Raw genomic sequence first — 15,462 nt, 5'->3', positions numbered from 1 at the left:
CTTTGAGGGCAGGAGGAGAAGGGGACAACGGAGGATGAGATGGCTGGATGGCATCACCGACTCGATGGACATGGGTTTGGGTAGACTCTGGGAGTTGGTGATGGACAGGGAGGCCTGGCGTGCTGCAGTTCATGGGGTCGCAAAGAGTCAGACACGACTGAGCAACTGAACTGAACTGATTGGGTGAATAATGTCTTAAGTTGTTGTTGTTTAGTTGCTAAGTTGTATCCAGTTCTTTTGGGGCCCCATGGACTGTAGCTTGTCAGGATCCTCTGTCCGTGGGATTTTCCACACAAGAATACTGGAGTGGGTTGCCATTTCCTTCTCCAGGGCATCTTCTTGACCCAGGGATTGAACTCACATCTCCTGCTTGGCAGGCAGATTTTTTTTTACCACTGAGCCACCAGGGAAGCCCAGTGTCACAAGTGTTTAGTGTCGTTTCCCAGCATCCCTCAGTGAGATCAAGGTGCATTCCATTGAGGTGAATGCACTTCCACAGGTGCATTCCAGGTGTGGAGCCCAGGAGTTCACAATGCTTAAGCAGGCTGCTGCTGCTAAGTCGCTTCAGTCGTGTCCGACTCTGTGCGACCCCATAGACGGCAGCTCAACAGGCTCCTCCATCCCTGGGATTCTCCAGGCAAGAACACTGGAGTGGGTTGCCATTTCCTCCTCCAATGCATGAAAGTGAAAAGTGAAAGTGAAGTCGCTCAGTCGTGTCCGACTCTTAGCGACCCCATGGACTGCAGCCTACCAGGCTCCTCCATCCATGGGATTTTCCAGGCAAGAGTACTGGAGTGGGGTGCCATTGCCTTCTCCTTAATGCAGGCTGAGAAACACCAATTACTTTTACTTTTCTCAGCATCTTTTCATGAATCCAATAACAATCCTGAACTACAGTGATATTTAAATCTGTGAAAAGGCAAGCCATCAGTCTTGCTCCGTGCTTTCCTATAGATTTTCCTTGAACATTTTACTCTTTTCTGTTGTCTTCAAGTTCTTGCCAGCAAATATATGTCATAGATATAAAAAGTTTAAATAAACTAATGGGTGAAACAAACTTAAAATGAACCAAATTCGGTTTGTTAACTTTTTTCCCCTTGTGAATTAGTAGGAAATAAAATGGAAACAGGGGCTTCCCTTGTATCTCAGACAGTAAAGAATCTGCCTGCACCACAGGTGACCCGATTCAATCCCTTCGTGAAAAGGATACCCTGGAGGACGAAATGGCAACCCACTCCAGTATTCTTGCCTGGAGAATCCCATGGACAGAGGAGCCTGGCGGGACACAGTCCCTGGGATTATAAAGAGATGGATACGACTGAGTGACTCAGCACACACGCACAAAATGTGGGCAACAAAAGCATTTTGTAGGTATCCCAGTAGGTGATGAAGCCCCCAGGCCCCTCAGAAACAACCAGTGCCCATGCCAGCAGATCTGAGGACCACCAGCCTTCCCTGCATGCTTCCTGTCGCTTACCAGTATCACTCCACTCTCAGAGATGGGGAAGAGGCAAGAGAAGCTGTAGATGTGGTGTGCCCTCTCTCTTACTCACCCAAATGGGATCTTAGTGGATTGGACAGTCCTCTATCAGAACCTCATCCAACTGGTTTAGCATTTATCCAATGCACTAGAGATTAGAAAGTCACATTCAATCAGAAAGAAAAATGATAGGGGGCTCCAAGGTCTGTAGAAGGTATGAGAGTGTATAGAATATTCTTTGGTAAGATTTGATTGAAAACTATTCCATTGGTATAGCCCCCCAAATACTACGAAACAGCAGAGGCAACACACTTGGGGGTGTTGGTTTATCACTTGATCAAAAATGGGCTTGTAAATAGATGTACAGATCCGTTGAAACCCTTATCAAAACTTCAGTTGCTTTTTTTTTTGAAGGAATGGAGAAGCTGGTCCTAAAATTCAGATGGAGATGCAAGACACTCAAGAGTAGCCAAAATAATCTGGATAATGGAAAACAGAGCAGGAGGACTCCCATTCCTGATTTGAAAAATTACTACAAACCTAAAGTTGTCAGGTCACTGTGGTGCTGGTATAAGGCTAGATGGATGGAGAATGGAACAGAATAGAGGATCTAGAGAGAAATTCTAGTGTTTATAGTCAGTTGATATTTAGCAAGGGTGACAAGATAATTTAATGGGGAAAGAAAGGTCTTCTCAACAAATGGTGCTGGAACAACTGGATATCCATATGCAAATACATGAACTTGGACCTTTATTGCATACGATGTACAAAAATTAACAGAAGGTGGATCACAGCTCTAAATATAAGAGCTAAACCCATAAAACTCATAAGAGAAAACATAGGTGTAAATCTTTGTGACCTTGTTTAGGCAATGATTTCTGAGATTTGACAGCAAGAGCACAAAGAACCAAAGCAAAAATAGATACCCTGGACTTCATCCAAATTTGAAAACCTTGTGCAGCAAAGGACGCTATGAAGAGAGTGAAAAGACATCCACAGAGTGGCAGAGAAGATTTGTGAATCATGTATAAGAACCTAATATCCAGACTATAAAAGGAACCACATTACAGCTCAACTATAAAAAGACAAATGACCCAACTAGAAAATGGGCAGAAATAGGAATGGACATTTATCCAAAGAAGATACAGAAGAAGGCTAATGAGTACATGTAACGATGTTCAACATCAGTGTCAGCGAGGAAATGCCAGTTAAAAAACCACAGTGAAGTACCATTTTGTACTCACTTCATGGCTATAATAAAAGAGACAGATGATAACAAGTGTTGGCAAAGATTTAGAGAAATTCGAGCCCTCATCTATTGCTGGTGGGGATGTAAACCGGTGTTGTCAATTGGGAAAAGAGCTTGTCAGCTCTTCAAAAGTTTAAAGTCAGACTTCCCGGTAGCCTAGTGGTAAAGAATCTGCCTGCCAATTCAGGGGACACGGGTTCGATCCTTGGTCCGGGAAGATCCCACATGCCACGGGGCAACGGAGCCCATGTGCCACAACTGCTGAGCCCTCACTCTCGACCCTGTGCTCTGCAACAGGAGAAGCCACTGCAGTGAGAAGCCTGTGCGCCACAGCCAGAGAGGAGCCCTGCCTGTCGCAACTAGAGGAAGCCTGCGTATAGCGGTGAAGACCCAGTGCAGCCAAAAATAAATAAATAAGTACAATTTCAAAAGTTAACGTCTTCATGGCACTTACCAATTCTACTGCTTGGTCTGTATGAAAACATTGTCCACAAGAGAACTGAAAATATATCCACAAAAAAACTTGTATACGGATGTTCATAACAGTTATTCATAACAGCCAAAAGAGTGGCAACAACAGAAATATCCATCAACCGATGAATGGATAAGCAACCTAAGGTATACCCGTACAAAGGAATATCATTTGGCCTTAAAAGGAATGAAGCACTGATACTCGGGCAAACTGCGGGAAATGGGGAGCGAGACAGAGGCCTGGAGGCTGCGGTCCATGGGGCACAGAGTCAGACACAGATCTGTTGCTCAGCTGGTGACTGAACAACAACCACCGATCCATGTGAAGACACGTGCGAACCTTGAGAAAAGTGTGTCAGGTGAAAGAAGCCAGACACAAAGAGCACACGTTGTGTGACGCTGCTTACGTGAAACGTCCAGAATTGACAGATCCAGAGAGTTAGAGAATAGGTGAATAGCCGCCAGGCCCTAAAGGGTAGGGAATCTGGGATGTGAGTGCTAATGGCATGGGGTTTCTTTTGGGGCGATGAGGTGTTTAGGAACCGAATAGTAGTCATGGTTGTGCAACTTTGTGAATATACTAAAGACCATTGAGCAGTTTAAAAGGATGAAGTTTATGGTGTATTGTGGATGGACTGCCAGGCTCCAGAGTTGGGTTAATGATGGCAGTCCTCATGCCTCTGTGTCTGGGGCACCACTGAGCCGCAGATGGTAGTGGCAGGATATCGGCTCTTACTTTCCATGACTCAGCCTCTCTCAGCGTCTCCTGGGGGGGCGCTTGTCCTGCCCCTCAGGCTACTGTCTTGGGAGGGAGGTTGCAGGACGGGGAGCCCTGCGTGACTTCCCTGCGTGTGCCTGTGGGAGCCACCTGCCTTCATTTCCAGGCTTGATGTCCTCCTCCTACGCTCACCCCACCTCTCCTTTCCACCCCCCCACACCGCAGGTTCGGTTCTGTGGCTCCAGATGGGCAGTACCACTCCCCCATTAAGGACAAGAGTGCGAGATTCAATGCGATGCTGGCGGCGCTGACCCCTTCCAGACTCGCTGTGACTTTCCAAGCTATGGGCTCCATGAAGGTAACTGACTAGTTTCCCTCAATGTTTGGTTTCCACGTGTCCAGAGCTGGGTAACAATCTCAGGAACTGAGCTTCTTGAACCACAGTGGGCACAAGGTGGCTTGGGTTGCTGGTTAAATGCCAGTGCCAGTTAGCTCTACACAGAGAACTTTCTGCAGCCTTCTCACCATCCCTCTACATCCACATGTGTGCTGTGGATTACGGTGGGTGGAGCCTGGTCCTTACAGCAACAAGGCCACTAAAGGTGGGCCCCTGGAGAACAGGTCCTTCGGAAGGAGCACATCTTCTGGAAAAGCAGCTAAGAGCTGACTAGTGGGTAACAGCCTGCGTGTCTTGGCTGAGTCCATCGGGGAGTGTTGATGCGCGCACGTCTGCTTGGCACGTGACCGTCACCGTCACAGGCAGGACCATGCGGTCAGACCTCCAGGAGCCAGTCGTACCCCGCTTTCCCCACGCCTGCTATACTCTGACTTGGAAACAGCAGCCGGGAGAGAGTGCTCTGCAAGCTGCCTCCTCTTCAGAGTGCAGCACTGCCTGCCCTCTGGTTCCTTCCCATTTCTTTCCCCTCTTAGGCTCCACGGAGCAGGGGGAAGCTGCACGGAACATTGAGATACCAGCAAACATCCATGTGTGGCTGGCACCCGGCTTCTCCACTGAGAAGGGATGAGTTCCGTTCACTTGACCCCAGGCCTGGCGTCAGGAATAGCAGGAAAACCTTCCCTCCCTCCCTCTGCCGGGTCTGTGCGGCTCACAAGCCCGCCTGGCCGCGCTCCGCCTCCATGGTGCTCTTCCCCGCCGTGGGCGCAGCTGTGATACTCAGTCCTGAGCTGGTTACTGCCGGCCTGCTTGTGGGTGCTGCTTCTGTGCTTATTCTCGCTGGCTCTTTAAAGTGGGTGAGGTGCGTGTTCAGTTCTGAAGACCCAGGTCTGGAGTGGCCCGGTGGGTCTCAGCCAAACCAACTGAGTGGGTGAGGCTCCAGGAGAACCTCAGGATGTGGGCCCAGGAGTGACTCCAAGGCGCTGATCCAGCAGCAAAGCGCAGAGGGAAATACTGGGCTGGCCAAGAGCTCATATGTGCGATGTTACACAAAAACCTGAAAGACCCTTTGGCCAAGCCAGTACTTCTCCTGGGGGTCCAGCGGTGAAGAACCAACCTGCCCGTGCAGGAGACATGAATTGGATCCCTGGTCCGGAAAGATCCCACATGCCTCGAGGCTACTAAGCCCGGTGCCACAACGATCGAGCCTGTGCTCTAGAGCCCGGGAGCCACGGCTACTGAAGCCCCCTGTGCCTGGAGCCTGTGCCCTGCACCGAGAGAAGCCTCTGCAGGGAGAGGCTTTCGCACCACAGCTGGAGAGGAGCCGCCAGTCCCTGCAGCTAGAGAAAGCCTGCACATAGCAACAAAGAGCCAGGGCTGTCAGATACAAATAAATAAAATAAATACTTCTCCCGCGTCTGGGATAGACACCGTTTCAGCCATCTCTCAGACTCCAGAAGGCAAAAGCTGAGAAAGCAGACGCACCTAGAATTGCTCTGTAGAGCAGACGGGAAAGAAATCTGCTCAGGGTTCCCTGGTGCTGTGATGGCCGCTGTGGCTGCACGAGGGCTCCTTGGATCGCAGTAGCCTCTGGGCCCCTCGGAGGGGCGTGCTGCTGAATATTAAAGCCACACACTGGTTCGTGGCTATAAAGGTACTCTGGAAGCCCTGTGCTGGAGTGGGTGATGCCATGGGAAGGATGTCTGTACTGCCAGGGGCCACTGGTGGACTCCCAGGGTGGCTGGCATAGGGTGGTGGAGATGGGGCACTGGAGTGGGTACTTTTGGGAGAGAATCAACTTTTTTTAAAATTAATTTTGATGTATTTATTTATTTTTGACTGCACTGGGTCTTCCTTGCTGCATATAGGCTTTCTCTAGTTGCAGTGTGTGGGATTTTCACTGCGGTGGCTTCTCTTGTTTCTGAGCATCGGCTCTAGGCAAGCAGGCGTCAGTCGTTGCAGCACTTGGGCTTAGTAGTTGCCTGAGTAGGCTCCTTGGCTCCAGAGCGCTGGCTGGGAAGATCTCACATGCCACGGAGTGGTGGGGCACGGGCTTAATTGCTCCGTGGCATGTGGGATCTTCCCAGACCAGGGATCAAACCTGAGTCTCTTGCATTGGCAGGTGGATTCCTAACCCCTGATCCACCAGGGAAGTCCTGGTAGCCTTCTTTAAGCCTCAGTTTCTTCATCTGTAAAATTGGCCTTCTGGTCACAGTGCAGCCTGAGTGAGGACGTGTGTGCAGTGATGTGACACAGCGGTGATGAGCCAGCACTTGCTCTGTGCGGGAGGCAGGTTTTCCCAGTGAGCAGAGGCCCGCTGCAGAGCTGGACGGGCTCAGACCCGAGGGGTCCAGATGCTGCCGGGGTGTTGTCCCTGACAGACCCGGGCCATTGTGATCTCATCGTGAGCCTCTTGGATGAGAATGACCTCGCCTCTCTTGGCAGCTCCTCTTCTCTCACGGCTCAACCACGGGACAGATGCTGTCTCAGGGGAAACCTCAGATGGTCCTGCTTGCCCCGCACTTGCTGATGAGCAGAGAATGGATCACTTTCTCTGACGCTCGTTCCGCCTGTGTTAGAAAACTGTCACCGCAGCTCCCTGTTTGCTCAAGGCCGGGCGCGCCTGCTGCTTTAAAACTCTGCCCAGATGTCTTTTTTCCCCGCTGCCATGGTTGCCTCTCATTTTCGTCACATTTCTCAGTCCTTTCAGGTTTTCTCTTAAAGACTTGCTGTAATAGCCTTGCTGTCATTTGTGCCCCCAGATGCCATGTCCGATTAAATTATTAGCAGGGACTAGAGGAAAGGAAGCTAAGACATTTGGCAGGGATTGGGGAGGGCGCATTGATCGAATTCTGCAGCTGAAGTAGAGGGGGATGCTGGGGAGCCTTTTCTGAAGGAGGAAGGGATCTAGGGAGAGTCACTGTGAGTTGGGAGGCAGAGGAGGAGTCAGAAACACACATGAGACCGAGCTCAGAGTTTTGGGTTGATTTTGCAGGAAAGTAATACTTTCGCATTTTAGGACGAGATGGTTGGATGGCATCTCCGATGCAAGGGGCATGAACTTGGGCAAACTCTGGGAGAGGGACAGGGAAGCCTGTTGTGCTGCAGTCTGTGGGGTTGTGAAGAGTCAGACCTGGCAACAACAACAATATTTTAGCATAAGAAAAGCTGGTCCCCACTTTAAGAGTCTCCCTCATCCTTTAAGTAGGTGTTACTCCGCAGCTGGGGCCCACCCTCAGGGTTCCTGGTGCAGCAGCACCGGCATGGGGCCAGAGAATCTGCGTTTCCTCCAAGGCCCCAGGTGATGCTGCGGTTACTGGTCCAGAACCACACTTGGAGAATGGCTGCCCAGAACAGACGGATTTGGGACTTCTCTGGTGGTCCAGTGGCTAGGTCTCCGAGCTCCCAGTGTAGGGGGCTGGGTTTGATCTCTGGTCGGGGGACTAGATCCCATATGACTAACAGTTTGCATGCTACAACGAAGATCAAAGATCCCACGTGCCATAGCTAGGACCTGGCACAGCCAAATAAATAAAAAGCAATGCCCCCCCCACCCCTTGCTGACTATAAGCCATGCCCATGACACCAACCCCTTGCTTACTATAAGCCATGCCCATGATACATGCTTCACAGGTATTAACTCATTTCTCCTCAAACAACTCTGAGAGGGCTCCATCCATCTCCTCATTTTACATATGGGGAAACTGAGGAGGTAAAGGAATCTGTCTGAGGTGGGCATTCACTATGCTGCCTTTGATTTTGGTGGTTCTTATTCAGGGAGTTGTTGTTTAATCTGCTAGTCATGTCCAACTTTTTGCAACCTCATGGACTGTAGCCCACCAGGCTCCTCTGTCCATGGGGTTTCCCAGGCAGGAACACTGGAGTGGGTTGCCGTTTCCTTCTCCAGGGCATCTTCCTGACCCTGGGGTTGAACATGCATCTCCTGCATGGTCTCCTTCTGGTCTTTGTCACGGGGCCACCGGGGAAGCCTTTTCAAGAGTCCCTCTCCTCTACTGATGGGAGTTTGGGACCTTGCGTCCTCGAACGACCTTTCCAAGACCTTCTGATGGTTCATGGGACATTGGAACAGCAAAGAGGAGGAGGCTGGGGGCAGCTGAGTCTCCTGAGACGGAGGCGGCTGTTGGTCTAAGAGGGTGACGTGGTGCCGTCGTCGCTTGGGTGAACACAAGGCAGAGCAGGCTTTGGGCTCCTGCTGCTCTCTGGTCTGGTCTTGGGGTGTTCTCTATGTCTGTGCTCAGTCGCTCAGTCGTGTCCAACTCTCTGTGACCCCATGGACTGCAGCCTGCTAGGCTCCTCTGTCCATGGGGATACTCCAGGGAAGAATACCGGAGTGAGTTGCCATGCCCTCCTCCAGGGCAATCTTCCCAACCCAGGGATTGAAGCCAGGTCTCCCACATTGCAGGCAGATTCTTTACCATCTGAGCCACCAGGGAAGCCCAAGAATACTGGAATGGGTAGCCTATCCTTCTCCAGGTTATCTTTCCAACCCAGGAATTGAACTTCCTTCTACATTGCAGGTGGATTCTTTAGCAGCTGAGCTACCAGGGAAGCCCTCCCCAGAAATGACATCGGGGTTCTCTTCCCCAGTGTCTGGTTCCTGCATCCAGCCCTGTAGTGCCATGCTTGTGTGCCTCAGTCACGGGCCAGGGCTGGGGAGCTGGTTTCAGGGTGTAACTAACATCCTATCTGCTCTGTTGACCTCAAACCAGATGTTGTGACTTCCTTTCCTCTGGTGAAGCTCACTCAGTCCTCTTATATTCATAATTTTAATTTCTGTGGCTACTACTCAGATGGTAAAGAATCCACCTGCAATGCAGGAGACCTGGGTTCAATCCCTGGGTCAGGAAAATCCCCTGGGGGAGGCTGTGGCTGGAGTGTTCTTGCTGGAGAATCGCCATGGACAGAGGAAACTGGTGGGCTATAGTTCATGGGGTTACAAAGAGTCAGACACGACTGAGCGACTGACACTTACACTTACCACTATGAAGCTATCAGATTTTTGTCCGTTTAATTCCACCTCCTGGAAAGCCCAGATGAGTGAAAAGGTGGGAGGTAAATAAGTGGGTGGGTGGGAGGAGGGATGGAAGGAGGGATGGATGAGTGGATGGGTGGATAAATGGATGGGTGGGTGGGTGGATGAATGAATGAAAAGACAGACAGCTGAATGGACAGGCAAATGTGTGAGTGTGTTGGTGGATAGGTGTATGTATGAGCACACGCATGTGTGGAAGGAAGGGAGAGGGGGAAATGGAAGGAAGAAAGGTGGTGCTGGTGGTAAAGAACCCACCTGCCAACGCAGGAGACACGAGACGCGAGTTTAGTCCCTGGGTCGGGAAGATCCCTTAGAGGAGGGCGTGGAAAGCCACTCCACCACTTACCTGGAGAATCCCATGGACAGAGGAGACTGGTGGGCTTCAGTCCATGGGGTCATAAAGAGTCGGAGACGACTGAAGTGACTTAGCACGCACGAACATCCGCTCATCCATCATCTGCCAACTCACCCATTCTACTACAAAGACTCTGAACGCAGTGATGATCAGTTCCTCTATGATTTAGTAGTTAGTGGGAGCTGTGGAATATTCTCGAGAAAAGCAGCCACTCACTGAATGGACATCACGTATTAGAAAAACCTCCCCAGGCAGGGGTGTGTCAGGAGAGGCCAGAAGCATACAGCTCTCTTCCAGCAGTAGGCTCGAATAAGGGGCATCTCTGTAGGGCCGTGTGAGTCTAAGAGCTTCAGGGTCGGGGGGGGACTGAAATGAATATGTCTGGAAGGAGGTGGAAGCGCTGTGATAATGAGCATGGTGAGACCTCTGCCCCATCAAACAGTGTGGCATAAAGAGGGTGGAATGGAGAGGAGGGGATGGGTTCCCTGGAGTAATGTCTTGAAGATATGTGCTACCCACAAATGTGTGTTCTGTTGGAACTGGTAAACCGAAGTTGCTGGATGTTTATTCTCTTGGCACTTAAAAAAATATTTATTTGGCTTCTCTGGGTCTTAGTTGCAGCTCGTGGTATCTAGCTCCCTGCATGCATGCTCAGTTGTGACCCCCCAGACTGCAGCCCACCAGGCCCCCTGTCCATGGGATTCTCCAGGCAAGAATGCTGGAGTGAGTTGCCATTTCCTTCTCCAGGGGATCTTCCCAACCCAGGGATCGAACCCAAATCTCCTGCACCGCAGTCGAGTTCTTTACTGCTGAGCCACTTGGGAAGCCCCTCTAGCTCCCTGACGAGGGATCAAACCTGGGCCCCCTTCGTTGGGAGTGTTCAGTCCTAGCCACTGGACCACGGAAGTCCCAACCCTTTCGTAGCATGGCCAGTCATCTCTTCACACAGAGAGTGGTACTGGAGAGATGAAGACAGGGGCTCCTCCGTGTCAGCTGTCTGTCTTTTCAGATGCGTTACATGTGTCCCGAGGGAGCAGAATCATAAGCTCATCTTGTTCTACACAGGTTGGAGTTATTCTTTCTTTAGCATCCTAACACGCGCTCACATACACACATGGAGTGGGGAGCAGAGTAGCAGAACTTGCTCAAATGCTGGGGAAGTCCCATGGGATGAGAGCTTTGGCCTGAATGATCCGTAGAGGGACCATCTGTAAAATACAGTTTCCAGGATTTTCTGATGTAGACACTTCTTGAGGCTGACCACCAGAGGGCGACAAATACCAATAATGATTTGCAGATGTCTTCCCTTTACATTTTGTTTACTTTTCTATTCAAGACTTGGTTGGGATTTTTTGTTCTCATTAGCTTCCTATCAGTTGTGAGTGTTGCTTTTTACAAAGTGGTCGATATAAGGAGAATTGGAATTCATCAGGGTAATAATTGTTGGGCTCAAGATCAAGACTCTAGGATGTGGAGTTATCTTTTTTTTTAATTTATTTTTAAAAATTGAAGTATAGTTGATGTACAGTGTTTGTTTACAGTGTCGGTTGCTGTTATTTATATGTGTGTGTGTATATATATGTAACATATATGTAAAACTGTGGGTGTGTATAGTGGTTGAGTCACTCAGTTGTGTCCAACTCTTGCGGCCGCATGGCCTGTGGCCCACCAGGCTCCTCTGTCCATGGGACTTTCTAGGCGAGAATGTTGGAGTGGGTTGCCATTTCCTCCTCTGGGGGATCTTCCTGACCCAGGGATCCAACGCGCATCTTCTGCATTGCAGGTGGATTCTTTACCACTGAGCCACCAGGGAAGCCTCCAAGGAACAGGACTCCCTTCAACTAAGTCATCAGAGGCTGAGTCAACCTTGTGGGAAACCCCAGTCTCCTCAAACCCTGGGCGTGGCCGTGGGAGCTGTGAGGGAACGAGGGATGGTGTTGTCAGTGCAGAGCGATCCCAGCTTGCTCTGGGCCTGGGTCCTGCTTGGAAGGGGCTTGCCTGCCTCGGTTTTAGCAGCAGCCTGTTCACCTAGGGCAGGCAGAAGGGGTGTGCGGGCTGCAGCTGCAGGGAGCTTCACCTCGCCACGGAAGCCCTGTTGTCTGCCTCTAGGGAGTGCTGTCTGTGCCACCTGGAAGGCCAGGCGTGGATGACGGATGGATGGTGTGCCGTCCTTAGGAGATTTTCCACCTGAAACTTGATGCTCCCTGTAGCACAAGGACTGCGCGCCTTCCCCTCCCTCCATGCTTCGTCACTCATTCCCTCGTCCCTGCTGAGGAATCCATCTAGTGCCTCCCTGTTCGAAGGACACATTCTGAGCCTTTTATACATCTTTTTTTTCAATTGCTTTATTTCTGTATCTATATGGCTGTGCTGGGTCTTCATCACTGAGTGGGCTCTTCTCTAGTTGTGGAGAGCGTGGGCGGGCCACTCTCTAGGGATTCTCTTTTTGCCGAGCACAGGCTCTAGAATGTTTGGGCTCGGTAGTTGCGGCTCCCAGCCTCCAGGGCACAGGCTCAGTAGTTTTGGCGCATGGGCTTAGCTGTCCCTGCAGTATGTGGGATTTACCCTGACCAGGGATTGAACCTGTGTCTCCTGCATTGGCAGGTGGAAACTTGGCCTCTGAGCCACCAGGGAAGCCCATCATTGTTTTTTCTTTTTTTTTTTTAATTGAAACAGCAGTCCTGTAAGATGGATACTGTCGTGATTCCCATTTTCCGGTTGAGAAAACTGAGATGCAGAAGGAGGTGACAGCTTGTCTGGAGTTTTCTGGGTCTCCCGCTGCAGCAGTCTGGTGCTGGAGTCCAGCCCTGACTCACACTGGGCTGCTTAGTCACCCTCAAGCAAGAGGTTCTTTGAGTTCAGCTTCGACTGTGCTCCCTGTCATCTTCGGACCACTTTGGCTCACAGTTATATTTGCTTTGGTAAACCAGACCAAGATGCAAAATAATTCACTGTCTACATTGGAAAACATGGAGAATCCTCCCAAACTGGGGTTTGGCAGATGCTGAATGGTTAGCCTTGGGGCCAGAATTCAGGCTTCCTTCCCTGCTGCGAGCTGGGACCTGACTTTGTCAAGTGGCACCGCTATCTTTGCCTGATGGTCCCGTGTCACTGTGGTTCTGAGCGGCTGTGCACTGGGAGCAGGAGCAGGGAGGGGAGATGGGCCACTCCAGACTTCATACTGAATGTCCTTTTATGGGGAGAAGGTCTGTTTATCATGTATCATGTTCATTGAGTGTGTTCAGCTCTGAGCTCAGTCCAACAGAATGATTTCTGAATGTTTCTGTCTACCACAGTGAAATTGAACAAGCCAAAGACGTTCACACTTCTTTTTGTTGTTGTTGGTCAGTTGCTAAGCATGCCCAACTCTTTGCAATACCATGGAATGCGCCACAGGACTCCTCTGCCCTTCACTATCTCCAGGAGTTCACGCAAATTCCTGTCCGTTGAGTCAGTGATGCTATCTGACCATCTCATCCTCTGCTGCCCCTTTCTCCTTTTCCCTTCCCAGAATCAGGGTCTTTTCTAGTGAGTTGGCTCTTTGCATCAGATGGCCAAAGTATTGAAGCTTCAGCTTCATCATCAGTCCTAATAAATATTCAGGGTTGATTTCCTTTAGCATTGACTAGTTTGATCTCCTTGCAGTCCGAGGGACTCTCAAGAGTCTTCTCCAGCACCACAATTTGAAAGCATCAATTCTTCAGTGCTCAGCCTTCTTTATGGTCCAAATCTCACATCCTTACAGGACTACTGGAAAAGCATTAGCTTAGACTATATGGAGAAGGCAATGGCACCCCACTCCAGTACTCTTGCCTGGAAAATACCATGGATGGATGAGACTGGTGGGCTGCAGTCCATGGGGTCACTGAGGGTTGGACACGACTGAGCGACTTCACTTTCACTTTTCACTTTCATGCATTGGAGAAGGAAATGGCAACCCACTCCAGTGTTCTTGCCTGGAGAATCCCAGGGACGGGGGAGCCTGGTGGGCTGCCGTCTATGGAGTCATGCAGAGTTGGACATGACTGAAGTGACTTAGCAGCAGCAGCTGACTAGATGGACCTTTGTTGGCAAAATAATGTCTCTGCTTTTTAATATGCTATCTAGGTTGGTCATAGCTTTCCTTCCAAGGAGCAAGCGTCTTTTAATTTCATGTCTGCAGTCACTGTCTGCAGTGACTTTGGAGCCAAGGAAATAAAGTCTGTCACTGCTTCCACTTCTTCCCTTTCTGTTTGCCATGAAGTGGGCAAGTAGGTCTCGTCTAGGGTCCTCAAAGTTTCAGGCTGGTCATTGGGAATGTCAGCCTCCAGAGATTGATTAGGACCTATGTCTTCGTGGTCACTCTTGTCTGCTTTGGACTTGGTTAAGCACTTGGTGGATGGATGGATGGATGAATATCATGGTGAAGGGAAGATGTCTTTAGTGCAGAATAAATCAGTCCAAATGAGCTCTGTGGAGATCAGATGCGGTATTTCAGCTGTATTATGGATACGGGAACTCTGATCTGCATCTTGAAGCAACGGCAGTGAACATTCTCCATTTCTTGTGTGTGTGTCCAGATCTTTGTCGTGTGACTTTGGGACCTGCCCCGCCAGCGTGCTTGCAGCCCAGGCACGCGTGTGTCCGGGCAGAGACTCTGTGTTTGTCTCCTGCAGCGCTCATTCGCTCCCTAGCTCACCCTTGCACACTGCTCATGGGTGAGTCACACTGACAACACACTGTCGGTGTGACAGTGGTGCCGTTCGGGTGTGTGACCACAGGTCTGAGGATGTTTCTAAAGGCGGTCGTGTGATAGGTTTCAAGCTTGGAGAGCAGCCCTGGCCCCAGACTGCAGAGGGGCTGGGTTGAGGGAACTCTTTCTGAGGGAGAGAAACTGATCTCAGTGTCCAGCAGTCGACCTGCTGCCACCTCCCAGGTCCACACAAACCGTTTCTGCACCCTCGACCCTCCCAGGCTCTCCCGTTCCTGCTCACCTGCTCTTTTAGGTCTCCAGGAGACCTCAGGCTCTTGTGGCTGCCTTTCTGGGTATAGAGCTTGTGCAGCACCTGGTTTATCTCAGCCCTGGTGTTAACTGTCGTCTCATCTCCGATTGCCCCTTAGACTGTGAGCTCCTGGAGGGCAGGGTTTCACGCAGCACTAGCTGCTGCTCTGTTAGCGGCCCCTCAAAAAATACCTGTGAGCTGGCCCAGCCCTGTGACTTCCCCCGCCCATCACAAGCATCTTCATGCTCTCGGGCTCCAGGAGCCAGGAAGGGGCACTGGCATGTGCTGAATGCCCGTAGTGGGCCAGCTGTGTGATGCTCAGCGTGCCTTCTCTCACCCAGTGTGCACAGCAGCTTTGCAGTGATTCCCATTTTATAGATGAGAAGACAGAGGCTGGGAAGTGAAGTAGCTTGGCAAAGGCAAACAGCTCATGGGGAGTGGGGCAGTATTGTGCCCACCCCACCCCAGAGGGGCCCCCCTGAACTCCTCTTGCCAAAGACTGCTTGCTTTCTTTCTTTTATTAGTTTTGGCTGCGCTGGGTCATCACTGCTTCGAGGGCTTCTCTCTAGCGGCGAGCAGGGGCTGCTCTCTGGTTGCCATGGGTTTCTCACTGCGGTGGCTCTTCTGGCTGCCGAGCTCGGGCTCTAGAGCGCATGGGCTCCGTAGTTGCAGCACACGTGCTCAGGTTCCCTGCAGCGTGCGGGATCTTAGTTCTCTGACCAGGGATGCAGTCCACACCCCGACCCCCGACACCAGCAGG

The 15,462-nt window shown here is 50.8% G+C and overlaps 1 protein-coding gene across 3 annotated transcripts in view; it reads left to right on the top strand.

Moving 5' to 3' along the window:
* ACOXL (acyl-CoA oxidase-like) overlaps positions 1 to 15,462 on the top strand; it is a 332,871-nt gene that overhangs the window by 62,999 nt on the left and 254,410 nt on the right. For all 3 annotated transcript variants that reach the window (XM_010829556.1, XM_010829558.1, XM_010829557.1), the window contains exon 9: positions 4,144 to 4,276. In XM_010829556.1, coding sequence (XP_010827858.1) covers positions 4,144 to 4,276 — 133 coding nt within the window. The remainder of the gene's footprint in view (positions 1 to 4,143; positions 4,277 to 15,462) is intronic.

The sequence above is a fragment of the Bison bison genome, unplaced genomic scaffold (genome assembly GCF_000754665.1).
Source record: "Bison bison bison isolate TAMUID 2011002044 unplaced genomic scaffold, Bison_UMD1.0 scf7180017864508, whole genome shotgun sequence".
Taxonomy (NCBI): Eukaryota; Metazoa; Chordata; class Mammalia; order Artiodactyla; family Bovidae; genus Bison; species Bison bison.
Note: the sequence above shows the minus strand (reverse complement) of the source record. Positions and strands in the feature narration are given on the sequence as shown.